Source organism: Lepisosteus oculatus, chromosome 19 (assembly GCF_040954835.1).
Source record: "Lepisosteus oculatus isolate fLepOcu1 chromosome 19, fLepOcu1.hap2, whole genome shotgun sequence".
In the NCBI taxonomy this organism is placed as follows: Eukaryota; Metazoa; Chordata; class Actinopteri; order Semionotiformes; family Lepisosteidae; genus Lepisosteus; species Lepisosteus oculatus.
The window spans coordinates 7,586,312-7,612,500 of NC_090714.1; the positions used below are offsets into that span (position 1 = coordinate 7,586,312).

Consider the following 26,189-nt stretch of genomic DNA (forward strand, 5'->3'; position numbering starts at 1 on the left):
GTACCGCCGAATCAGACTCATCCTTGGCACTGAGCTTAACTCGAAGAACAAGATATACAGCTTAGCAGTACAGCTTTGGAACCATCGACTGGAGAGAGCAGGAAATCCAGGAGATGGATAGGAAGACCAGAAAATTGCTAACAAAGCATGGTCTCCTGCACCCAAAAGCCGATGTAGACCAAATATATATACCTAGGAACAGTTGTGGCCGAGGGGCTCACTGGGGTGGAAACTGCATACAAGAGCGCAATTGTTGGCCTAAGCGAGTGCATCAAGGAAGCTTTCGACAAATAGGCTCATAATAAGACATGAAGAAACGAAGAAGAAATACTCTCTGGTCAACATCGGCGAGGAAACCAAGAGCCGATACATCAAGCCTGAAATCAACTCCCATACAAAAACATCTAGTCAGGAGTTCATCAAGAGTAGAATGAAGGCCTTGCTCATCGAAGAGAAAATCAACAAACTCTTGTCAAAGCCACTCCACGGTCAGTTTTACATACAGACTTTTAACAATTATGTTGACAGAAAATTGACCTTTGGATGGGTACCAAGCTCTGGGCTACAAGGAGAGACAGAGAATCTTCTCACGGCAGCTCAAGATCAGGCATTGAACACTCATTATCATCAGAGGAATATCCTCAAGATGGGTGTGAATGGCAAATGAAGGTTATGTCATGAACAAGAGGAGCATATCAGCCATATTGTTCCTGGATGCTCTAATCTAGCGCCGAAAGAATATACGCATCGGCACAATAAAATAGCTAGCTACTTGCACTGGTCAATGCTTCAAGAGCTTGGCCTAAAAGTGCCTAATCACTGGTACGATCACCAGCCTGAAAATGTTGTGGAGACGGAGAACATCACCATCATGTTCATCATCATCATCATCATCACACCGATCATACCATTGGAGAAAACCGACCGGACATCATCCTGATCGGAGCAAGAAGCGAAATGTTCTCATCAATGTAGCTGTTCCAGATGACGCAAACGTCTGTCTTTTAAGGAGGTCGAAAAATGAAGCAAATACAAGGCCCTTGAGATTGAGATATCGCGCATGTGGAACACAAAGGCGTGGTGTGATCCCAGCCGTAGTCAGAGCTCTTGGAAATATGTAACTCGGATTTCAAAAGCACCTCGAGGAGCTGCCAGGTAAAGCGAGTGCGGATCAGGTGCAGAAGATCGCTCTCCTCGGAACAGCCCACATACTCCGCAAAGTCCTGACCATCGGACAATAGCAGGATCTAAGGAATGCAGTGGATTCCTGGTGAACAGCAACCAGCAGAAAAGCTGAGAAGATAACAATTTTATAATAAAAATAATAATACAAAGATCACCCAAGTCCCATCAATTTCAGAATTCAAACAGCCTTCTTTTGTGCTCCTTGTTTTATCAATCTTTATTTTACATTGTACACTCCAAAAGACATTGCATGTCTTTGCACTGGAAAACAATGTCAGAAAACCAGCTTGTAGAATTAAGACAGAATCCAGGCAAGTCCACGTGCAAGTGCCACGTTTGTAGGAGTCAGTTACAGTAGTATCAGTACCCAGTACAAGAAACAAATAAAATTAACACGAACACTAATGAACCTCAACATCACAAAGATAATGTCACTGAGGGTTTTCCCTTCTGTCTTTAAAAATACACTTGCATCAGCTAAAGGTATATAAACATACAAGTCTTACTTGTGCTGTAAGAATAACTGTGTATTTCTAGGGTTGTGAACAGTACCACTGCCTACTGTTTATTAGTAAGGCTGCGAATAGTACCAGTGCCTACTGTATATTTACAGAGTTGTGGGTGTAACTACAGGATTTTCATCTTTATGTCTCACTCTCAATGGGGAAAAAGGGTCTGGATGGCACTGATCCTCAGCACAGTCCAGTGTTTCATTCTCAGAGGTTCCCTGGGCTTAAGCCTGATGTTTCAGTTTGCTTCTCTGCCCTATTCATGGAAACCACAGCATTGCGTGTGCTGAGGGCTGACAGGCCCCTTTGTGTGACTGAATGCGAGAGAGATTAAAAGAGATGACATTTTGACCAGATTATGAGAAGAGGAAGGATGAGATACCAACATAACAGCATTGTGATATCATTGAAAAGTCTTAATGGCACTCTTACAACACAGGTAAGAGACACAGGCTTGCAACAGATCAATGTGTAATATATAAAACAAGAAACGACAAAGGTGAATAACAATAGTTCTTAATCTAATAGGTTTGGTTTTATGTTGCAGTATAATATGAACATGTATTAAATATCACAGAGATCATTCAAAAGCACCTGACTGGTTTGTCAGTTTGTTTCAATTGCTGATTGATCACCAGTGGTTAGTCCAGTCCACCTCTGGGTTAATCAGTGTAGAGTAAATTGATATTTATTGTACCATATTGGAGAAAAGACATGAATGAGTCCCTCCATTGTGTATAACACTGAAAATCAAACAAATCAATCAACCCAAGCAAGCTATACAGTTAAAAAAGTTACTTAATACTGTGTATAAAAAGCCTAAAAAGATACCAGTATGTGTTATTTAATACTGTGGTAATCTCTAAAAACATTGCATTCTGTCAGTAAGGATTTCTGATTAGCATGTGGGTTTTGTTAGTACAGTTCTTCTTGCCCATTAGGTCAAAAACAGCAGGTAGCTCAGCTCGGGGGAAATGGTTTCTACCTCTTTTCCACAGCAGAGGCATCGCAAAGTGTAGCAGTACATTCTGAAGGTATTGGCAAATATAAGCAGGCAGTAATGCAAATTAAAAGTGCAGTTTGAACCATAAGGGAAAAGACCTGACACCAACAACACTTGCACCTTATCTTCCTGCATGCAAATTGTAACTGTAAAAAAAAGATTATGTCCATTATTGTCTCTTCTGGGCTCAGTCACATCCACAGATGTGTGTAAAGCAGAGGGCAGGCTGCTGAGAGACAGCTCAATACCTCACTGTTCTGCAGAGATGTTCCAGGTCCATGGGCCCATGCTTCAACTAGAGGAGCAGCCTTCCCCAGACGCTGTTGAAGTGTACGCAACCCACTGTTTCACATAGTTTGTGCAATGCTCCTGGTCATTTAACACGGCAGAATTCATTTGGTCCTTGTCCGCAAAGTCCGACTGGACCGGGCTACTGCAGTCTGATTCTGCAAACCCGCTGTCAATGGTGTCCAAATCCAAGCCCACCCTTGGGTAGCCATCATCTTCGGATCTGTCGTTGGAAGCATACGAATCCAGGGAGAGGCTCTCCAGCTCATTGTCTCCTGCCTCCAGCGGCCACACTCTGGACCCATAGAGGTTGTAGAGCCCGACCTGTGCTGGCAAGCTGGCCGAGCTCTCCTCGAGGCCCAGCCTCGGCTCCTGGCTCCTCCTGTAGCCCGCGGACACATGACCGCAGGAAATAACGTCGCACCTCCTGGTCGCCGAGCCCAGCAGCCCCTCCTGCTCCGGGCTGGAGGGCCCGTCCAGGCCGCAGGCGGGGTAGTCAAAGCAGTTGTGGCTTCCTTGGCAGCCCCTGTATGGGTCCTCACCCCCCAGGGTGTTGTCAGGGTAATCTTGCTCTTCCTCGCCCCACACTGTGACTGTGTCGATGGAGATGTGGCCTGTCGATTTGTCGGTCAGCTGGCCTGAGGCCCCGGGGAAGTACAGCTTGGAGCAGTCGCCGGTGGACACACTCACGAATGAGGTGTCGCCTTTGTCACGGCCCCCTTTGCTGTCCTTGCTGCTGTCCTTGGCCTCCATCTTACACAGCTTCTCCAGGGAGCCCTGCTTGTCACTCACGACAGCCACCACGGTGTCCTTCTCCAGGTCGAACACTGGGAGAGTGCTGATTGGGCCTACCCATTTCTGAGAGAAAACACACACAAGAGCACAGACATTAGGAATGAAACCGAATGCGGATGTTACTCTTCAAAATTACGCGCAGAAGCAGGTATTATAACAGGCAGTGTTATGTTAGCACTTGGGAACACTTAGGAGTTATTTTTTCAGCACACTATTGTATTTACATTGCTTGGGGACTCATTGGCTTGTAGACAGGGCACAGGAAACAAACAGTGGAGTTCAAGAGTTAGATTTTTAAAACAATTCTATGAGAATCATTAAACAGAATGAATAGGGTGATCAACGGCATTGCTGTAGGTTGTGAAACTGTAGAAAATTGCTGATTTTGAAACCCTATCTTTAGGCATCTTGTGGGGATTCAGCAAATTTGTAACCACATGACTTACAAGTGTTCTTGATACCACTACTACAAAACCTTCTCAGTTGCTGTCTTAACACACTTCTGTAAGTAACACTTGATCTGCCTGTTGAGCCTCGTTATCACAAGCAAATCTGCAACCTTTTAAGGCCATCTTAGAAATGAGAGGAGGCCATTTGACCCATCTAGCATGTTTGGTAGAAGTTCAAAGGTCCAAGGATCCCATCCAGTTATTTCTTGAAAAATCCTTTCATCTCTTTGCAAGACTAAAAAGGTTAAACTCTTTTAGTTTGTCAGGGTATGATATTCTTTTAAGCCTCTGAATGTATCTGGCTGCTCTTCTCTGAACTGAACCCAGAGCACAAATAAATCTTGTTATCACTACCATTAAATCTTAGAAATGATCATGAGTTTCAGCAGGCTCGTACTGATAACCTTTGAGTGGATGCATGAATGAGAGCTGCACAATAGTTTCACTACAAGGTGAAAGAGATGCAACTGCATAAATGATACCTGGTCACTTTCTTGTTCTACCTTTAATTTGTGAAGATTTGCACTTATACATTTTCAAAAAGGTGCTTTTATATCCCATAATGCATCTAGTAGCACTTTCCTCCATGTTGCTGTTGCAGAGACTTATAAACACATCACTATGTTTGTCTTGAGAACTACAGGCTTGTGTGTCTGCTCTGCCCAGCACTGTCATTGAGGTTGTTGCTCAGGAGTTTCTTACTGGCAGTGCAGGCCACAGAGAGAATTATGTCTCCTGAGTCTTAATTAAATCCACTTAATTGTAGATTTCCCTGTGTTACTCTTACCCATCTTGTCTTATATTCTCTTTAATAAGTATTTCCAGTCTTTCTATATTCATGTTTAAAAGCTACAGTACAGCATGTTCTGAAGTAAAGTGCACCTAAAAATGACTTTACTCAGAACTTTGTAGCCTTGTGACTCAAAGGTGGGTGTGCTGGAAGAGCCTGCTTACACTTCCTCATTCTCCCCATGTGTGCTTACAGGGTTTGTAGCTGTGAGCCAGAATGTGAAAAACACAGACCTGGCAAGTCCACATTGGGTGAGTATATAAAAGATTTCTTTGTTTGTTTGGCTTCTCCAGGTGATCGTTCCACCAAAAAGCCTGCACCCCATGCTTCAGCAAAGTTTGTTATGACATTAAATACCACAAGATAGCTGAAAGGTAAAAAGGAAATAATAGCACTGCAATTTCCCTCACGGGATCAATAAAGTATTTATTTAGATTATTACGAAAATTGGGAGCTTGTAAAAAGGGTAGTTTCATTACTTTACAGCAAGAGTGTATAATGACAAGCACTGCATTTTAATTTGTAAAGAGCGACTGTTTAGTTTTCTTGTAGTAAAATCCAAATATGGAACAGATAAGAGGAGATATGTCAGAATTCAGTGTTGCTGTGTGTCCATGCAGCTGGTACCCAATGCAAGTCTGAATATACCTCATTGGCATGGGTGAAGGATCTTAAGAACTGAGCATACATAAGATCATACCTCCAGTATCTTTTAGCCTCTACTTCATTATACTTTCAGTGCATTCAGCTTATTTTAATGCCTCTCAGCTCTTTATTTATACTGTGCTTACTCTTATTCACTTTAGTGACGTGACGTGAAAGCCCTGAATTGACATGACTGTAAATACAATTTGAAAGCCTTGTGGTCATCTTAAGCTATAATTACTAATCAGCCCCCACCTAGTGTGCATGCACCTGAGCAGGCAGTGTGGCATGAAGATTGATGAGAGCTACTGACAGGCTTTTGCATTAAAGCAAAAAAGCCTTTCATGAAGGGCCAGAAAGAAATCAACATTGCATCACTGTGCTTCTGCCTTATTTTTAAACAGGGTGGTTCTTTCTCTGCCTCCAACATAAAAATACGCTCCAGTCATCCTGAGCAATACATGCACGTCTGCCTTCCCCTGTGTGTGCTTTGATAAGACCAAACAGTTCCCAAGGTCATCATAAGAATCCATATATTTAGATCCCTGTTTGTATTCGGGATTTGTTAAAGGGAACTCGGCCCTTCCCTGGAAAATTGTCAGGATGCATTTCTTCAAGGGAGTGGAGAAGGATTTCTCAAAAACCTCCCGAGTTCTTCAGTGAAGCCAGTTTTTTTCTAAAGGTTGACATCCATACATTTCCTTGTTATTAATTGCATCATGCTAACCCTTTTCGGTGTCTTCAGTAAGAGCAGCGATGGCCACAGCTTTATTTTTTAGATCTGGATTAGCAATCCCATTTTATTTTCACAACACATCTTGAAGCGGTGCTTTTCTGCACGGGTCTGAGTGAATCTTGCTTTTAATTATAATGTCTGCTTTTCTGCAAAGAGGCTCCCATACCGTCAGCCCTGTTTGAACCTTGGCCTGGCCTTCAATGACATTATTTCCGTGTTCGAGGTGGGTCATACGAAAAAAACTCAGACTCTCCTTGGCAACTTTCTGCTGGGCCAGGCCAAACTCGTCATCTACAAGACTCGGAAAAATAAGATCTCTGGTCTGTAGACTTGGTGAAGATGTTTGAAGGGTTGGTGAAGAACAGGATATAGTTAGAATTTATGTTTTATAAATCTCATAACGACCTCTGAACTTTTGAAAAACGTTGGTGTTTTGAAAACATCCTGTGCAAAATTGTGAACAATGAAAGACTGATATTCCAGTTATGATTTTTTTTATTTTTAGGGTGGGGTTTTAGGAGGAAAATCTACACTTTGTATTTTGCTTTTCTGTCAATAAAGATTGATTGAACTCTCACATATGAGAAAAAAAACTCATTTTTTTCTCACAGTTTTTGTACATTTCAGAAGAAATAGTTATGTAGTATCTTATGAATAGTGAAGGACAGTCAGTTTCAGTTTCTGTCTTTATGATCAATCAGAGTTGCACACTTTTCCCACATTATAACTAGAAACCCCATTCTCAAAAGCATAACAAGTCTCTGCAGGTGGGTGGATAGACTCCACCCAGAATGGACAGAACAGCTACACACACCTGAGTGTTTTGATGCTCTTCATTGTGCTTGCCTCTGAGTTGTTGTCCTCCTGAATGTATAATGTGTTTATTCCTCAGGTGCTTAGAACAGGGAACATTTAAACTGCCTTGTTCTGGGGTGACCAGAACAGGCATTTTACATGGATATGTTACTGCTGTTGTGGCACAGATTAGGAAGAAGATGAAACCAGCAAACAGAGCTTGCAGCCTTCCTGTTTTCTGCTTGATTTACAGAATTTTATAGTACTCACTCTATAAAGACTTTTACATTGTGACTCTTGTGCAATGACTACTCAAAAATAGACAAGGCTATCTGAATCTCTAAATGGAATTTAGAGGTGATATAATTCACATAACCTCAATTACAACAAGGTATGCATTTGTGAGTGCATTGTCAGCTTTATTACAGTCAGACTTTTGTCACTACAGTAGATGAAACTTCAGTGGGCTGTATCTGAGATATTTTAATACCGTTAAGCTTACCTTTATTTTTTGCAACCAAAATAAAGTTGTTACTTTAAACCTCAGGTACTTGGTTAGCTTCCTTTGCACTACATTCGATAAAAAGAGCATTTCCGCCAAACACTAATCTTAAATAAGATAAATGAAGACGAGATTGTGTTTTGACATGTGTGAGATATGTGCAGTTGCTTTTACAAACAGCACTTAATAAAAAACACCGGAGCAGTCTCCAAATAGGTCACTGGGCAGGTACAGTTAAGACAGGGGCAACAAACAAGAGGCCACACTTACTACATGAAAACATGGGAGGCCAGACTCGCCACCAGAAATAGAGGGTGTCTATCTGTGCATATTCCTTCCCAATGCTGATGTTTAATCAAAGAATGAAACAATTAATAAAAAAATAAAATTCTCTTCTCAACACTAATGAGTCATTCTGTGACTGACTACTTTTGAGTATTTTTCAATAGGTGTAGGCATTGTGCCTTTCAAAGGTGTATTCATTGCTTGCAGAGTAAAGGAAGAATACTGTACCAGGTATTTTGCCATCTGTGATTTTGTTTTAATGCTATTTTCACGAGCGATAAGAATCAGACACAATAAGTGGGTGTCTGCCTAACAACGCCTACAGCTACCCATGAGCCCTGTGTCAAGATTTGGGGTAGATTAGATCAGCCATGCAGTCCAAAAACAAAATACAAAACACAACAAAAACAAATCCTGTTTCATGCAGAACTACTGCTTCCTGATTATTCACACCAATGAACTGCTGTGGGACCATTATACCCACCCTTAGGAAACGTTTGTAGTTCATGTCTCCAGCTGTACGTTTTGAATGGAAATTACAGTGACCTCACATTCAGTTTGTTCCCTTTTGTCTTTTCATATAATAGACAAGGTGGAAGGTGGAGATGATAGACTTGCGCTCAGCAGGGTTAAGAGTTTCCTCTGACCTGTTATGTGGACATCCTGAATACCATGCAGTCACCCAGAACCATAGTTGTCCACCTTAAAGATGACAGATTTCTAATTTCTGGCAACCCAGATTAAAGTCCAGATCTGCAACAGCTCACTGTGGCTGGACTTTATTTAGATTAGAGAAACAAAATCCAGCATCCTCTTTTAAACAAGGGGGTGATAAAATAATTACAAGAGGTATACTAAAAGACTAGCTGTGTGCATATAGTTCCAGATGTTACAGTTATGGCTTCTTGCACCTCACCTTGGTAAATTTGCGTGAATGTCTTAACTACTACTTGCTGGGGTAGAGGTCTCAGTGCACCTGCTGCTCTTAATAAGTTAATAAATAACATTCTTTCAAATATAAGATGGCCATAGGTACATCAATGAGTGTAACACATGTAAAATAGTCAAGTGAACACAGGGACACCAGCACAAATTGGGCCTTTTCTGTGTCGTTTATTTACACAGTGAAGTGCTTCCCCCTTCTGGTTAAATATGCTTAAAATTTTCCCTTGAAGCAGATGTTGAGTGTGCAGCATAGTGCAATTGTCTGCGATTGACTTTTGTTGCACTGTGTGCTTTCACAGCTGTTTAGTGAACATCTCGCTTCTACAGGAAGGACCGAATAACAAACCACAATGATCAACTCTGTGTCTCTGCATGTGGATTTCTAACACACTGAGTACTTAAAACTATTTTTACGTGACCTTTGAAACAAAAACACAGACTTGACAGTTCAACCCCAACAACACCATGTTTGACCTTCCACCATTAATACAAAAGATTTATTCTACTTATATGTAAAGGATTCTGTAATAAACATTTTCTATTTGTTCATTGTTCATTTGTGCAACGGGCAGTTCTTAGAATTCTTAGAATTATTAAACAGTTCTTAATAATTATAATAAAAATATTATTAGTTATAATTTTTAATCATTTAGGAACATGAGCAAGTGCAGGAGAGACTCTTAGATTGTTACACTAAAAAAAATAAATTGAAAAGAACGGCTCCAGTTGCTTGTAACTTTTCCTATGTTCTTACAACAACAGATAGATCCACTTCTGTCGGTCTCTCATTGATTTGATACAAAATAAATGTGCAAGCTGAATGACCTCATCTCATTTGAATCTCCTGCTATGATTTGACATCCCTATATCGTACCTACAGTAAATAATGATGCTACTTGGGCAAGCAACTTTGCTACATTCTTGCCTCAGGTTATGTTATTAATTCCTCAAAGTGATTCTCTTTTTAAAGAACAAGACAGTCCCATCCACTCCCCCCACCCCCCAGCAAGGTGAACAGCTACTCCATGCAATGTGTTCAAGGTTTGAAGATCAATTGTATCTATGGATCTGCTGGCTTGTTTCCTGAACTGCAAAACAGTCCTTCGAAACACGTGTTATTGATTCAGGCCATTCCAAGTCAATTCTACCTATGATTCAAAATAGCCTGAAAGTATCACTTCTTGGTGACACTTTTAGTTTGTTAAAATGTCTGAATTCTTGAGTAGCATCTCCAGATTTTCTGTTTCTTAAATGCACAGTTACTTCTGTCATATTACAACACAGCCATTTGTCTCATGCAATTTGAGGAAACTGGTAGCTTGTTTACTTCTGCTACTGCATTGTACAGTTGTAATAATAACTGTAATAATAATACCTTCCTGAATTTAATAATACTTGAAGAGAAAGAAGTGCTCCTTCTTTCTTAACTATGTAATTGAAAGTGACTTAACCTATTTAACTGATTCTATTTGGATTAGAAAAAGCTTTCTGAAAGAGGGTCCCCCTTGAGCTTTTGGAATATTTCTCAAATTACCCTCCAGAACTGTAAACAGCTAAAAATAGTCCTCAAGAGCTAAACGTGTAACTGCTGGAGCTGTGGTACAGCTCATGGTATTTTCCGTGAAGTGTGAACTGCGCTTACAACAGGGCAAGTGTTTCATCAAGGCTCCTCCTATAATTTCCCCTCTTCCGTCCTTCGACTGTGTGAAACCCCCTCTGGGCTGACACTGACACAGGCAAGCTGCAGATGAGTGAGTCACACGCGCCAGAGATGGTGTGGTTCCTTTTCAAGTAATTTTTCTTACCTTAAAATCGCCGTCGTACTTAACGTAGAGGGGCTTGAAAAAGTCCTCAGGGCTGGGGATGTAACAGTGCAGGTAGGGCTTCTTCTGCAGTCTGTGGAGAAACGAATGGGGAGAGACTGTTAGGACTGCATGCTCCTAAGGGTTTCTGGAGAAGACAGCCCTCAAGGTCTGTGGCCGACACTGTGTTGGAGACACTGGACAAGGGCCGCAGGGTAAACAGGCACTGGCCGTGGGCTGTAGGAAAACTTTGACTGTGGCCAGCTGAGTGGGTGACAGTCTCCCCACAGGAGAAACAAAAACACAGAGAAACTAGAAAACAACACTGACGTTCTTCTTAATATGTTCCATTTCGGGAGGTTAGAGAGGGGAGGTGGTGGGGTTAAGATGTCTCCCCAGTCAGAGGTGTCTCAGAAGTAGGCGTGAGGAAACTGCTGAAAGGGATGGAAAAGCTACAGCATGTGGGCAGGCAGCAGGGACAGCACCCCTTCCCTGTCTCCCCTCTTTCCCTCACATTCTTCATCAGATAAGGGCAGAAGTGGGCAGAAAAGACTTCTGCTAGATTTTGAAAAACAAAACTAAAAATAAACCAACCTTTCAACATCATTCTTTTAGAAAAGACTGGGTGGCACTGCCAAACACTGTTTCCTTTTGTCTTCAAACTCGCATGCTTCTCTCATAGTGTTCCATCACATATTTCTGATAACAGTGATCACTCACAATCTAGTACCGCATGATATTAAGTGAACTAACTGGCTAAAGGTTTGGAGTCCAAACACTTCCAGGAGTTAATAAACTCCTGCTTCCTTCCCTGGCTAAACTAAGGAATTTTGGTGTGGTGTACCTTGCAGTCTGTTATTAAACGGCATGTGACACAGAAGTTGTTTTGAAGTCTTTGTGCTTGTGATAAATAACAACATGTCAGAAGAAATATTGAAAGAGCTATGGCCTGGGCATTCATCTCCGAAAGCCTGCTCTGCTTCAGCATAGAACATGCACCCACATGTTATTGGGAATCCGAAACCTCTCACTATTGTTCTCTGTCTTTCCAAGTAACTGAGTGGTCTCTTTACCCCAGGGATGCCAGCCTTGATGCCTCTGTTTGCTCTGATTGCCTGTTTTTTCAAGCATGAAGCAAAGAGGGCTAGCTTAAGGTCAGTGAAAATACGTCCACACCCACAGTGCAAGAAGCCATCAGATTCAGACTGCTGCCCATGCACTCATCCTGACATCACCCAGCAATGAGCGCACAGGCCAATATCCCGCATCTCCTCCTCCGCATGATCAGCAGCTCTCAGGGTGAGCAGCTGGTGATAATGTTTGTCACCTGCACTTTCATATAATCTCCCAGCTGTGGTACAGGACCAGTGTCTGATCTTGGAGTGTTTCAGTCAGTCTGTGGAGGGGGGTAGCTGTCACAGACAAATGTCATGCAGTAAACCAGTCACTTCAGGATCACGGCCAGCAGCTTGGTCTGGCCCCATTTGCAAGAGGTTTCTCTTGTGATGCTTAAGGAGTGGTAAAGCACACTGACCTATGTACAAAATGCATGACTCACAGCATGACTAAATGTGGAGAAGGGGCTTTGAACAGGATGCATGAAAGGTGCTGAGTAATAAAGGCTGCTGCACTGTGACAAATTAACCAGCCCAAGACAGTGTCAGCACTCTCTTAGGGTGCACTGTGCGAAGTGCATTGAAAATAAATGGCCACATCATGCAAACTAAATATTGCACATCTAATTTAAGAAGAGAAATATCAATTTTCTCCTTGTTCAAAGAATTATTAGACATAAACCTTATTGCCACCAGCAGTAGAATCACATGACAATCGTCAGGTTTGGTATTTAATCTTCATATCACAAGATATGTGGACAATTCTGGATATTTTGCAAAGATTTCTATCTTTACGGATTTTGCAACATTTGCAGAATGCATAAAAAATGAAACAATGTCACACGTCTCCTGACTCTTTTGAATGGGTAAATGATGTTGTTTCTAAAATAAGCCAGAACACATTGCAGTGCACGTTTCCTGCGTTCACAGGCTTATTGCTCTGCACCTAGCTTATTTTGTACATGTACAGAAATGACTTGCAAGGCTTGTGGTTTCTTGTCTGTAGGAGGTATTGCAAGGAAAAGGCGCTCATGATTAATCAAGCACAATTTCAGATATAATGGACCAGACAAACATGTAACTAATTTATAGGCAACCTAAGTACATACCTTGTAGCTTTTGAATTGTATATTAAATGTCTGTAATACCCCTCATAAATTAAGTTCTGCTCACAAAGAAAGACTGAAATTGCATCCAGCATGGATTTAATATAACATTATTTGCTGCTATCATACTAAAAGGTGTCTTAATCTTCTCTAATTGTGTCAGTTTTTGAATATGTAAACCGATGTACATATTCAAAATGCCACTGTGTTTTCCACTGTAGGTCTGGCCTACGTCACTCGTTTCATGGCTACTGTTGCCACACATCCTGCGGCACAGTTCTGTCTCTGTTTCACACGGTGTTAAGACAATTTGTTTTAAATAGAAACCATGCTGGAAACAGACATGAAAATTTAATTCAGCAAAAGTGGCCAAAGGCACCTGTGTCACTCCAAAGCAAAACCCACCAAAAGCTGAACGCTTGTGAAAACAGAACTGAAGATGCTGCTGGTGCCCCGATTCTCTTCACCCCCACGACTGTCTGAGACTCCCTCGGTCGTTAAAGGTTGGAAAAGACAGACAAGCTTTTAAAGGCAAGCGTGTGGAGCTGGTCTTGCCGGTCAGCTTGACAGAAGTCAGGGGGGTGAGAAGTTGAGGAGATATGAACAGGTACAGATGTAGGCCGAGAGACAGAACACAGAGATCTTGCAAGCATACAGGTCAAGCATTTTCAATTTCGGTTGGCCTAGTTTAGATTGCAATCCCAGCACCGTTTGACAAAAACTGAAATGCTTTTGATTTGCTTTTTCATTTAGCAGAAACAAGGATGAAAGCAATAAGAATTACAGGACTTGGAAGTGAGTTCTGTTAATCCAAATGGATCAAAATGATATTTCAAGACTCTTAGTGTGCAGTGGTGCTTCTGTGCCATCTAATAATAACCATCAGACTCCTGCTCAAGCTCTCCAGACCCTTTCTTTTGAGCAGCAGTTCAGGGTGCACTCACTATTTTCCGATACTGATGCTATTTTCTCTGAGCCCATTTCCAAAAATATAAATCACTATTTAATATTTTAATGATATCCTTCATTTCATTCAGAAAGAGTTGATTTTTAAAGACAGATTTATTCAAGCAACTTATCAGAGTCGATGTTATTATACCAGAATTGTTCTACTTGTTTTTTTTTAAAGAGATTTGCTAAAAGTGTATTTTCTCTTTTGCCCTTTTATGATGCCCGTGACATTCTGGTGTCATGCTTGATTAACACAGACAGATAACAATAGACAGGTTAATGTGACACTTACATTTTCCCCACGTAGCACAGGAGCACAAAAGGTACCAGAATGAGTGACAGAAAACCATAAAACTTGTACTGGTCCACCTCTTCAGCTGTTTAGAAAAGACAAATGGCAGCGATCAGTAACACTTAAGCATCTGCATTTAGAAAGGCCAAATTCACTGCCCAGTATACACCTCCTCCTTGGTGACACCTCCAGGCTCAGTGACCACAACCTGGCCATAGAAACTGGGCGACACAGGCAGACCTGGCTGCCCAGAGAGGACAGGCTGTGCTCCCACTGCCAGCAGGGAGAAATAGAGACAGAGGTGCACTTCCTACTGCACTGTGACAGATACTCTGGGATTAGAGAAACATTCTTCCCGAAATTCAGAAATCTAATCCCAGAGTTCCCACACCTGCCAAAACCACAACAGGTCCCAATCCTACTGGGAGAGGGAGGAGGGAACTCAGTTGATCTGGCAGCCCAGTATGTGATCTCCTGTCACAGCCTGAGGAACAGTGAGTCTGTCTCCCAATAATGCTCCAGCCGCCTACAGTATATGTCGATATTATATAATATGTCTTTGTTGTAAATGTCTGTAACATGTCTGTGGATTTTATTTTACTTCTATTTTTTGTTTTGTTCTATGTTAATTTTATTATTTTTATTTGCTTTGGCAACACTGATTGTACCCATCGGTCATGCTAATAAAGCACCTTGAATTGAATTGAATTGAATTAATAAGTCTCCTTTTCCAGATCAATTATTTTAGCCTCAGTAAAAGTTTGTTAATCATTGCACTTATATGGCAGATAGGGAGAATGACTGAGTCAATGTGAAAAAAACCTTATGAAGGTCAAAATGTGATTCAGTATTAGGAGGAACAAACTTTCTTTGGATTGTTAGCCAGTGAGACACTTATCGTTTCTATAACAGAAGAGCTTTTTATAGTAAGAATAAGTGATGGATCAGTGCCAGTAATAGCCTTGCCTGAAGACTAACAAACTGTCGTCTCTGGCTTTAGATCAAAGAGCCTTACACTTTGTTTTCCATTCAACTGCGGGGCTCCATTCACTCCAGGAACCAGAGTATGTATGCGGTCGGACTTGGGCCCGAACCCTAGCAACATAATTCTTCCCCTTCTTCAAAACAGCATCCGGAATGGAGAGGTATCTCGTGTCGTCTGTGATGGGATAATTTCTCTGCTCCTGGGAAGAAATTATGGAATTTGAGACACAATACAGAAAACACATACACTTACAACACAAGCTCTAATTTGTGCCTCTCTTTTGTCCTTTATATTTCTTCATAATATGTGAACATCGCTTGATATGAAGGTGTTTTGCACATCAGTGCTCATCTTCTTTAAACGTAGGGTCAGCACATTCACATTTTAGTGTGCCCATTCAGTGCACCCAAGGTGTGACTGTGAAGCTACTGTCTGACACCCCTAAGCTTTCAGGAGAAACTCCAGCTAGGGGCCCTTCCTTTGGACCAATGGAAGAGTGCATGCCTTGTAGTTCACAGTAACATCTGACAGCAGACTTCACAACACCTGATGCTGCACTGAATGCAAACTAGCATCCTAAAGGATGTTGCAGTGGACTCATAATTTGTAAGTTTTAGAGCTTGACAACAGGGTCAGAGTTTGCAAAAAGAATTGCAAGTGTAAGGTCAAGTTTTCTCTACAAATCCTCTGTTGCTTTGTCATCAGGAATTGCTTTTTGCACAGAACAGAGGGAATTATGAAGAAACTCCTTAGAACCTAAGACAAAAGAACAGACAAATGCTTTCAAATGAGGGAATGCCTTTTATTCTTCCCCATGAGAAGATTAGCACCTTCATGATCCAAGGATCCCTCTGTAGCAGCTTCACTGGTATGGGAGTTTGTTTCAGACTCCCACAGCTCTTTGTTCATAGTGCCTGGGCTTCCTGTTTTCCACCCAAACTTGGTTAAACTACAATATCAATTTAACAGAGGTGCAATTCTTACTTGATGCAACTTCTTCTTTCACTTTAAAGTCCCAAAGTCCCGCTTTGTCTCACAGCATGACTTGTTTGCACTCCAAAGCTTCTGACTAACTTCCAAAACTCCAAAACAATTCCTACCTCTGGAGGTGCCTCTTTTTCCCCTATCTGCACTTCATATTGCAATTCGGAATTGAGGTAATAGTTTTCCTCCGGCGTGTACACCATTTCCCAGGAGAGGTTGTAGGCATTCTCATTTCCCAGTAGCTGCACATTGAAGGGGGGCTGAGGTTTCACTGCAAAAACACAAAGGTTACAAAGATGTGAAATTGGCCTGGAAGTCCTCTGAAATCCTACCGTAGTGTGGAGTGCAGAGTGTAACATGGGAAAAAGAAGCCCTGGTAGACCCTGTGCAGCCCAACCTCACACTTTGGGAAACTGCTAGCAATATTAACTAGGCACAAAAAAACAGGGTATAACTATGGGAAAGCTCTAAAAATACCTACTGTATGTAGATTGATAAGAAAAATGTTCATTAGGAATAATTTAAAAATCATCCTTCATTTATTTCAGAAATCACCAAGTTGTTTACTGGAACTGGTAAATAATCCAATCAACTGCAATAGATTCCCACTGGACTTATATGAATTGCTAACTGAAAACAAGAAGGTGACGTGACTTTCACAGAGTCACATGCCTCTGCATTGGGGGCGTACTGTTAACCACAGTGGCTGGTTTTTGTGACCAGTGATACCTTCTGTGTGAAGCCAGAAAGGATTGCATAGAAGACACCTGAGACAACGTGCAATTACATTTTCCAAGAGACGTGAAGTAACCCCACTCTTATAAACATACTCTAGTACATCATGGCAAAGTGAAATGTGGTAAAAACATGACAAATTGTTCATGGGCACAAATTGTGGGAAACCATGCTAAAGCTAAGTGAATAAATGGTATAAAATACACACAATACCCCTCATAAGTTTAGAGTACTGCTCTCCACCTCCGACAACAACTACCTTGTTGTTAACTGAGAGTAAGTTCCTTTAACTCAGCATAAAAACTACTTTGGGGCACAGACACAGAGTACATAAGGAAAGACTAGGATTTGTAGAAAGATAACAGCATGGAAAAAAGGACTTATGACAAACTAGCTCATGAATGCAGGTCCCTTTTTTAAAAATATCTGGAATCTCCAACTATCTTCCACCAAAGGTGGAGTCTCCAGTTGCTTGGGACTGGACTTTATGGATACACCCTCAGTCCTGAACAGGAACATCAAGGACCTGAGGACTTGTCTCCTGAAGACTGAATCATGCAAAGCATTTGTTAAGTCTTATTAAGGCTTCAGAAGAACAAAGCGCAGGATTAACAGTTATTTTACACATTCTTCCTTAAAGAACAATTACATTAAAACTTCAGGAAGGAATATTTAACACACCATAACTCCTGAGAGTCCACCAAGCCTTTCACTAACTTACCACTTGCTTTCAGGTACACTTGAGTAAAGTCAGTTGTGTCGTTATTGACCCAGACCTTGCAGCTGGAGAACATGCTCATGTCCAAAAAACCATCACCCACAGTCATGTCACACCAGCGCCGGGGTGCTTGCATCTCACACTGAGCATGAGAGATTTCCTCATCATCGGTCCTGCAGAGGCACGAAAGCAAGAGAAAAGACAATGTTATTATAAAATATTCGCTTAAAAACCACTTTAAACTTCCTCTCAAAAGGACACCTGCTGTAAGGAACTCTTTGAGCACAGTTCTCAGTGGTTACTGATGCACTTGAAAGGCTCAGCGTTTACATAGCTGTATTCACTTCTGAGGGATGGTACAGTAATACAGATTCATGGATTTTGCTTCTATAAAGGACATGAAGACAATATGTTAACATGACAGGGATAAAATAACCTTGGCCAAAGAAGTTGGGCAGGCTTTTTGGGTGCTCCCCTACTTTGAGTTTACCATTAAGCTGGATTTCTCTGAGAAATACCCTTTGAAGTTAAAATTAGTGAAATGTGTATTACAAAAAGTTGAGTATGAGAGAGAGTTGACTGTAGAAAGAAATATAGGTCTTAATTATAATTATGAAACAACTCTTTTTCTATTTCCTATTTATTGAGTTACAATGAGCGATACTGCTACAAAAAATGATATAAACAGAGGGAATGTGAGGTAAAAATAAAAGCATGGCTTCACATTTTGTGGAAATTTGTGGAAGCCAGCTCAAGTCTACATCTACGGTAATAACTGTCCACTCTTATGTTCTCAGAGCGATATACAGTATTATATTAGGTCCTTCTGCCACTAGAGGGCAATATGCTCTGAATTCTGCCCACGACCACTACAGTAAAAGCTTCTCCACACTCAGGGGCAGGAAAACCACAGCTTGACTGGGTTCTCACTGTACACCAGGTGAATGAATTAACGTATTTTTGTTTTGACTGAGAACGTGATTAACATAACACTGATCCTGTTTCTGCAAAAACACACATGAAAATGCAACTAATAAACACAAGTACAGATAAAAGAGATCAGACTGTGTGGTCTGCTTCTTCCTGTAATTTAATATGCAGCTTGTTTCATATCCTTATATTGTAGTCTTCATACTGAAATGTTGTTCTTTGTTTAGTTACTTTTATACTTTGGCAGACAGCTTTACTCATAATGACTCCCAATAGTAATACAGTTGCATTATACAGTGCAGAACATAAAGTAAAGTCATAGACAACTAAAAAATTACAGTGTAGTGAATTATCAGGAAGGCTGTCCTTACAAAATGCATGACTCTAGATGACTCTAATGCATCAAGTTAGTAAATATAAAATACAACACATGATCATTACAGACAAAGACAGTAAATTAGGTGCTGGATTCCAGTATATTCTTTTCAATATCAAGCAGGTAAGCAAGCAAAGAAAACCTTCTTTGATCTAATCTAACCTTTTAGTGGGTGTGTTGTAGTGAAGTGTTGGTAATATCAGCTTTTACGTCATTCTGGCATTCTGATTGAGTGGGCACAAAATTGTTTTATTCCAAATAAATTCCTCACCATGGAATATGTTTTAATAAACTGAAGCTGAATGTCACTGTGGCACAGGCAGATCCAACACTGTTTCACTACACTCCTCTCTTTAATCTTTTGACATATTTTGTTTCTAAAGAAACGGGAAAAAATGATCACACTTCACTTTTTAAAAATGTCATTCTAACCACTTGCCCTTTAAATTTCAGACGCATTACCTCTTTTATAAGACTGATGAGCTGCTGACATTTAATGGCAGGGAACCAGTCACGTAAGGTGAAAAGGTTTAGACTGTTCTTTCGAGACGCATCAGAAACAGGCAAGTGTACTTACATACAAGCTGCCACCAAGACAAAGGAGGAGGAAGTCAGAGTGTCTGAGCAGGAGCAGCTCAGAGAGTCAATGTAGTCGGTGAAGCAGGTCACACTGCAGGTGCATGTAGCTACAAGAGAAGAAAGAGACGTGTTTTGGATTTGACAAATTTGTCTTTTCCCATGTGGGAGTTACTGTATATAACACTCTTGTACAACAGTCAAGAACGCTTTCTTAACCTGACAGTTGCTGCATGGTTAAGAAATCCAATGCTATTATCAAGGATCCTGATTTCAACCTCTGAAAGGCTACTGTAAAACTTTTTACTCTAGTGGAAAATGTACTCTTGATTTTCTAAAAGGCAGTGCAAACATCTGTCTCTGCAAATTTGATGAGTGGTAACGTACGAACTGGAAAGACAAAATGATTTTCTGTTATTTAAAAGTGCTGGACTTTTAGATGTGTGTTGTTGTTGTTGTTTTAAACTGTGTTGTGGGTTTTCTCAACATACTGTAGATAGCATATGCTAAAGAAAGTTTGTTTTTTATGTATAACACCAGTCTTTTTTACCAACTGCAATTCTCATCAGAATATAGACCACCCAAAAATTGAAAAGAAAAATGGTATATAATTATGTACAGAATTATAATCATACATATTCCCCCCCAATGAAAGCTGCAATAATTTCATACCAACATGATAATTAATTAGAGGAGGCAACTTGGCTTATCTTGTTAATGTTTTGGTGTTTGTTTTACCTAACAAACTGGAAATTCCCAAAGTAAGTCTCGTCTCTTAGCTCAGTCATCAAGTGACCAAGAAAAAGTGTTGACAATGAGCATACTCTGCTGCTGGGCCAGTTCCTCTTTTAGACAAAAAGGCCTCTCCTCTCGGAGTCACCTCATCCAGTGAGGTGGGAACCCCCAAGGTGGCACAGGTAAGATGAACAGTGAATAGAGACTTGGCCCACGGGCCAGCAGACAGCCAGCACCCTGTCTGTTGGCCCGTGAGACATGTGGGAAGGTTTTAAGTATAGGTATTATTTGCATCCCCCCTCAGGAACAGCTGCGTTCACAATGGCAGAGTCTTGCCACTTTTAATATCTCTGAGTTAGTCATGAGCAGAAATACACAAGTCAGGAGGTCTTGACTAATACATTTCCACATTTTGGAATCTTCCTTAGAAGACTTTATGCCTCCTCAGAATGTGAATGGCACATGTGGAAATCATGCTGTGCTGCAGTGAGCAGCTCAGATTCTGGGCTTTAAGGGCCACAGACCAATGGCCTTTCCAGGTCTGTCTAGTTTTCTTCAAATGACCAAGTGTTCAAGCAGTTCTGACCATGTTAACTAGACTAGTCCTGGCCATTTCCAGAGGGCTCAAGCTAATCATGTTTTGAAGAGAAAGAATTGATGAATGAAGAATTGTGCTGCAAACATTATTTATTACATTTTTTATTAAGTTCTTTGGAAAAAATACAGTGTCAAAGACTAAATGGTTCAAATTGCACTCCCCCAATCCACCCCTCTGCATCTCTAGCTTCTGCTGAAGACTTCAGTGACTTTTCAGGGTTAGTTTAGTGTAGACCAACTGCAGACACCATTTAATCTAACACTTATGGTCGCAGGAGGAACCAGAATCTCTAAGCGCCTGTATAAGAAGATGCATTATGTATTGATTTCAGGTCATCACAAGCACAATCACATTTGTATTTAAACATGTAAACACCCAGCATCCTTATCTTTTAAAATTACTAGAATTTATGATGCCTCTCCTTTCAGTATGCTGTGAAAGGGTGGATTATTAAGAGATACTTTGTTTTATTTGCCCTGTGGGCTAATAAGTACCAATGACTGGTAATGTTTGCCAGGTGCACTGTTGCTTCAACAGCTGTATACAGAGTACAATGAATGCAAATGAAGGTAGGTGTGAGGAATGACTAATGTCAAGACTTGTCTTTTACAGGAAACCTGTGTTTAGTTCTCTTCTGGACAGGATCATTTAAGGGTTTAAGGTTATTTTGAAAGGCTCATAACCATCTTAAGAAGACTCTCTAAATGACACTGGTGCAAAGGGATGAATGGACATTGTGAGAGCATCTAAATAACCTTCAAATGCACTGAAACAATAAATGACAGTGTGGCGGAAAACTGCACAGAAAGTTTCCTTTGGATACAATTAATCAAAAATAGTTATGAAAGAGGGAGAAAACCTACTGTGTGGAACCAGACAAAAGAGAAACAAAATGGCGAGGACTTGTAAGGTGTCCATGACAGTGATGGGCCAGACCAAAGGTGCTTCTGGAAGCTATGAAGTCACTATAAATTCATTGAAGGTGCTGAGGGAACCTGCGGGATAGAGAAAACAAAAATACCTTTAATTGAAAGGGAACATTTTTTTAATCGGATTCTTTAATGCTGCGTTGTGACACACAGGAGACTGCTGCTGCAGTTTCACTGAAAGCAGCTTTTTTCTTTGTCACTATAGATCATTACTATAATTTACCCTGGCGATGTACAGACACTTGCAGAAAGAAGAGGTGTCTGATGATAATCCCACCTAAAAATGCCATATCAGGACACACCAGCTATTAAGAGTGGTAACAGATGGGGAAGGACATATTGAAAAGGGGTGTGTGTTTATGATCCATTACATTTATGACTTCATTCCACTGCCAGGATAAAAGCATATTCAGTAAACTTAGAAGAAACACTGACATTTAAACATAGTATAAGTTAATGGATGACTTGTTTCAGTATGCAGGATGCAAATAAATATGTAAAATTAAGCCTTGACTGGACCAGTCTAACACCCCTCAAACAGGTTTTAAACATTGTGATTTTAAGAGACCTAGAAACCCTGCTGAAATGTGGCATTGAGGACCAGGTTGAGGGACCTTTGACCTTCAGTGAATGACCATACATCATACGTGCCTGTATATTATTTTAATAAACTGTGAGGGGAACTGTTTATGGAAGATTTAGTTGGGAAATACTGTTGAACATATCATCTGTCATCGTTTGTGTCAGAAAGGGATTTTCTGAGCTCATATTTTTTAATAGTACTTGCAAAAAGAGCAAAACCCTCTATGGCCTCTAAAAACATCAGTTGGCATCAGTGGCCCCAATACACCTGCACTGTTTTTACACATAAAGACACTCGCATGAACCTTGAAAAAGATTTTCAGGCAATTTATGACTGTGTAATAATAATTTACCCTGGACATGGCAAGGAATCCGATGCTGTTATGAGGTTTATTGCTTGCTGAAATCCTCAGAACACAAGAGTAATCTTTCTAAAAACCGCCAAGAGCTCTTTCCTCTCACTTCCATTTCACTACCATTTTATGCTGTCATTAAAGCCCAGTTTGTGACAACAAAACTGCGGGAGGCCACAAGACCCATGGATTCACTTTTAATTCAGAGCCCGACAGCCGACTTTTGTGTTTACATCTGCACCTTTGTTAAATCCGTTGAGGTCAGGATTTTATGCTTTACTAAAACCACTTGTTTTTTTTTCTTACAGATACTTTCACTTCAATACCCAACCCTGCTGCTTCTCTTTCTCTGTTTTTTACTAGATAAACAAGTGAAGGGATGACCTTAACTACAGCCACATTGATGGAAAAAGAGGAAGTGCTCTTTTAGATTCCAGTTAAGGAAGCCATGCTTTCCACTTGCTCTTTTAATTAGCAATGAACTTTGCATTATACAGTACAGCAACATAACTCAGTTGATCATTAACTAATTGGACTGATTAAACTATTTCTTCCAGTTCTTCAGGTGTTGCTGCTTAAAATATATTTAGAATACCTGCAGACACACTGTTCCTTCGAGACCAGGACTGGACAGCCCCAATCCACAGCTGTGGCTTAGATATGTGATTAATGAATCTCTCAGTGGTAGTTCTCGTTAATGTTTTTCAGCTCTCTCTGCAGGGCACCTGTATGAAAGTTCCATCATGTAACTCTTTGATAATTTCTACGGCAGCAGACAAATACTTTTCTAAATCAACGGGAAGGATAATGCTTTTGAAATAACAATAAGCAACTGTACCAACAAAGGTGCAATTTTGACATTTTAAAACTCTGAAAGCTCAATAAACCTCAAAAATGTTTGCAAGCAAAAGCCATGTACCAAAAACAAGGGAATTTTCCACTTTCCACTGGCATGTGTGATGAATATGAGCTTTGTGGGCTAATCTTCTTTCAGCTTTCTTTTCTCTAGCTGCTCAACATGAATAGATTAAGTCAAGTCATTTCAGCATATATAAGCATATATGACAAAATACTGTACCATATTGACACCACTTCATTTTGCTTTACATCTGTGATGTAACAGTTGACTCAGAAAGCTTTTTAAAATTCATCCAGCAGCACAGTGTACAGTAGCTTTCTTTTCACCTGAAGAATTAATGACATATCTAAACTTGTAAATAAATCTCCTATACTCCTTTTAAGATGATCGTGAAGAAGGAGAGACCTAAAGAATCAATGAGATTGCATACCAGTGAGAGTCGAGCTGAGTACCACTGAGGATTGAAATAAATGAATAAACAAATAAATCACTCAGTTAAGCAATCAGTCTATCGATCACCCAGTCCACCAAACAATCAATATTAACAGGTACTTGGTTTAAACCAAAGTTTTTTTAAATGCCCTGCATTAGTTAACAGCTATCTATACCTATCTTAGAAAATTAAAAAATTTCCCAGTGAGTCAAAGCTCTACTGATTTTTGACAGTGTGTGTTTGAGAGCTGCTCTTGGAATTACTGTAATCTATACATCTGTTGATTAAGTCTAGTTGGAGTCCCTAATTTCCCTTTTATATCATTGTTAAGTTAAAAGGGAACACATATACTCTCACACAACTATATATCTGATATACAGTACATACATATGCACATAACAACTTTGTACATGTAAACGAGGAAGAATTTAGTGTGGGGGATTCACAGAAACATTTGAATCACTGTGTATTTCAAAGCATTTTTCTGACATCTTGTTGAATGGAGCTTTTCAATGCTTTTATTCGTTAAAAAAGGTTCGTTAAAAATTCTAGGGAACTGAAAAAGAAAGTACATCTTCGGATCGTCTGATCCCTGGTGGAGAACTCTTGCGTATAATGTACTGTTCACTCAGCATAAAAACGTCTGATACATTCCACATCACAACATAGAAAAGTTAATTTAATTGGTTATAAATAATATGTTCATGATGATATTGCAATATTCCCTCTTTCGGTTCTACTGGAATGATTTTATGTAATACAAATTTAAAATTTAGAAAGTCGGAAAATACCACATCCGTTTTGTATTTTCATTGAAACTATTGAACAACGTTAAGATGTCGCATACAATTTACTATGCAGTTAACTCTTCCTGCCTAGATATACAAATCAGATATTTCTTCCTAGCTGCTTTTAAAGAACAGATTCCCAGGTACTAACCCAGTAAAGAAAAAAGCAATATTTTTGAATACCTCAAAATACATGCAGCACATTTTCTCCTTTTGTGCTTATGTTTGAGTTTTATTTCTGAAATTCTGAAATTGCTAAATATTAATTTTAAAAAGCGGTAGAGACGAATATTTAAGATTAAATTACATTAAGGGAAACCCGTTCGCCTTTAAAAAACGTTTGAAGACATACAGTACTTTTACATTAACCGTATATTAGCTACATAGCCCCCAAACGAGTGTTTACATGGATAAAACTATCAATAAGGGAATAAACTGCAAGTCACATGCGTGAGGTCGCAGTAGACAGAGGGAACAACAGCCGTACCGGTGTCGCTAATCGAATGAATAATCGAAACATTACTGTATTTTTAACTCTTTGCGGAGAGTTTTGTCACTATCCTCACTTTTGAAAACCTACCAATGGATTTCAGAGCGTCTTGATGGAGCTGAACAGCGAGGATGCCGCTCTTTTCTTTTTTTATCAAATGTAAAGCAACATTGTTTCTTCAGAACCACACATTTTCTAAATTGTAACAACAACATGCAAAGCATATTGTAAGTGGAAAACACCAGCTGAAGTGAAGTAAAAAAATACATACGTTATAGATTGGCGAGAATTTGTCAGCATTTACCTTCTCCTTTTCTTTGTTTGCGATAGAACAAAAATAATCCACAAAAATGGTAGCTTTCAGTTCCTGACTTCAATTAAATAAAAAAATCAGTTTCTTCAGCTGTCTTATCATCTCACACGCGCCCATTGACTTCTGCCGCGGATCGATCATTCCTTAGTTGATAAAGCCCCAACGCATGTAACTGCAACGTCATTTTGCTTTGACTGTATTAGGAGTGAGGATGTGGTTAAGAACTATGCATACTGCTGTTCAGAATGATGCTCCCTCACCCACACACAGCTTTTGCTGAGCAAAATAAAGTCCCTCTTTCGTGTGTGTGTGAAAAAAGTGGGTGCCTGGCTCTGAAAAGGTCAATTGTTAAAGGCTTGTGTTGCAGAAGGTAAGACTTTCAGGTCTGGTCACCGTGCACAAAGTTTCAACCTTAGTGGGATCGCACAAACATGTTCTTGCTACGTACAATACATGAAACCGAAGTTAACACATCGGAGATATGGATGTACATGAAGCAGTCTTCATAATGACGGCTTCATAAAGTAGTTTACAAACCCCAGTGGAAATGCTGTGGGGGGTATCTACAACAAAAAAATATTTTATTGATGTTACTGTTTTCAGTGAGCGTTT

The 26,189-nt window shown here is 40.2% G+C and overlaps 1 protein-coding gene across 2 annotated transcripts; it reads right to left on the reverse strand.

Moving 5' to 3' along the window:
• Positions 1–1,387: 1,387 nt before the first annotated feature.
• On the reverse strand, positions 1,388–25,742 carry LOC102691298 (interleukin-21 receptor). 2 transcript variants are annotated; one of them, XM_015359979.2, is made up of 9 exons: positions 25,569–25,742; positions 21,694–21,825; positions 19,499–19,607; positions 17,619–17,788; positions 16,279–16,433; positions 15,209–15,377; positions 14,194–14,278; positions 10,733–10,823; positions 1,388–3,843 (listed from the first exon to the last, which is right to left on the reverse strand). In XM_015359979.2, the coding sequence occupies exons 2-9, from the start codon at positions 21,746–21,748 to the stop codon at positions 2,989–2,991; spliced, it is 1,689 nt and encodes a 562-aa protein (XP_015215465.1). In that variant the 5' UTR covers positions 21,749–21,825; positions 25,569–25,742; the 3' UTR covers positions 1,388–2,988. The 2 variants fall into 2 exon arrangements, with proteins under 2 accessions (XP_015215465.1, XP_015215464.1); XM_015359978.2 differs by having other exon boundaries at positions 25,536–25,742.
• Positions 25,743–26,189: the final 447 nt, after the last annotated feature.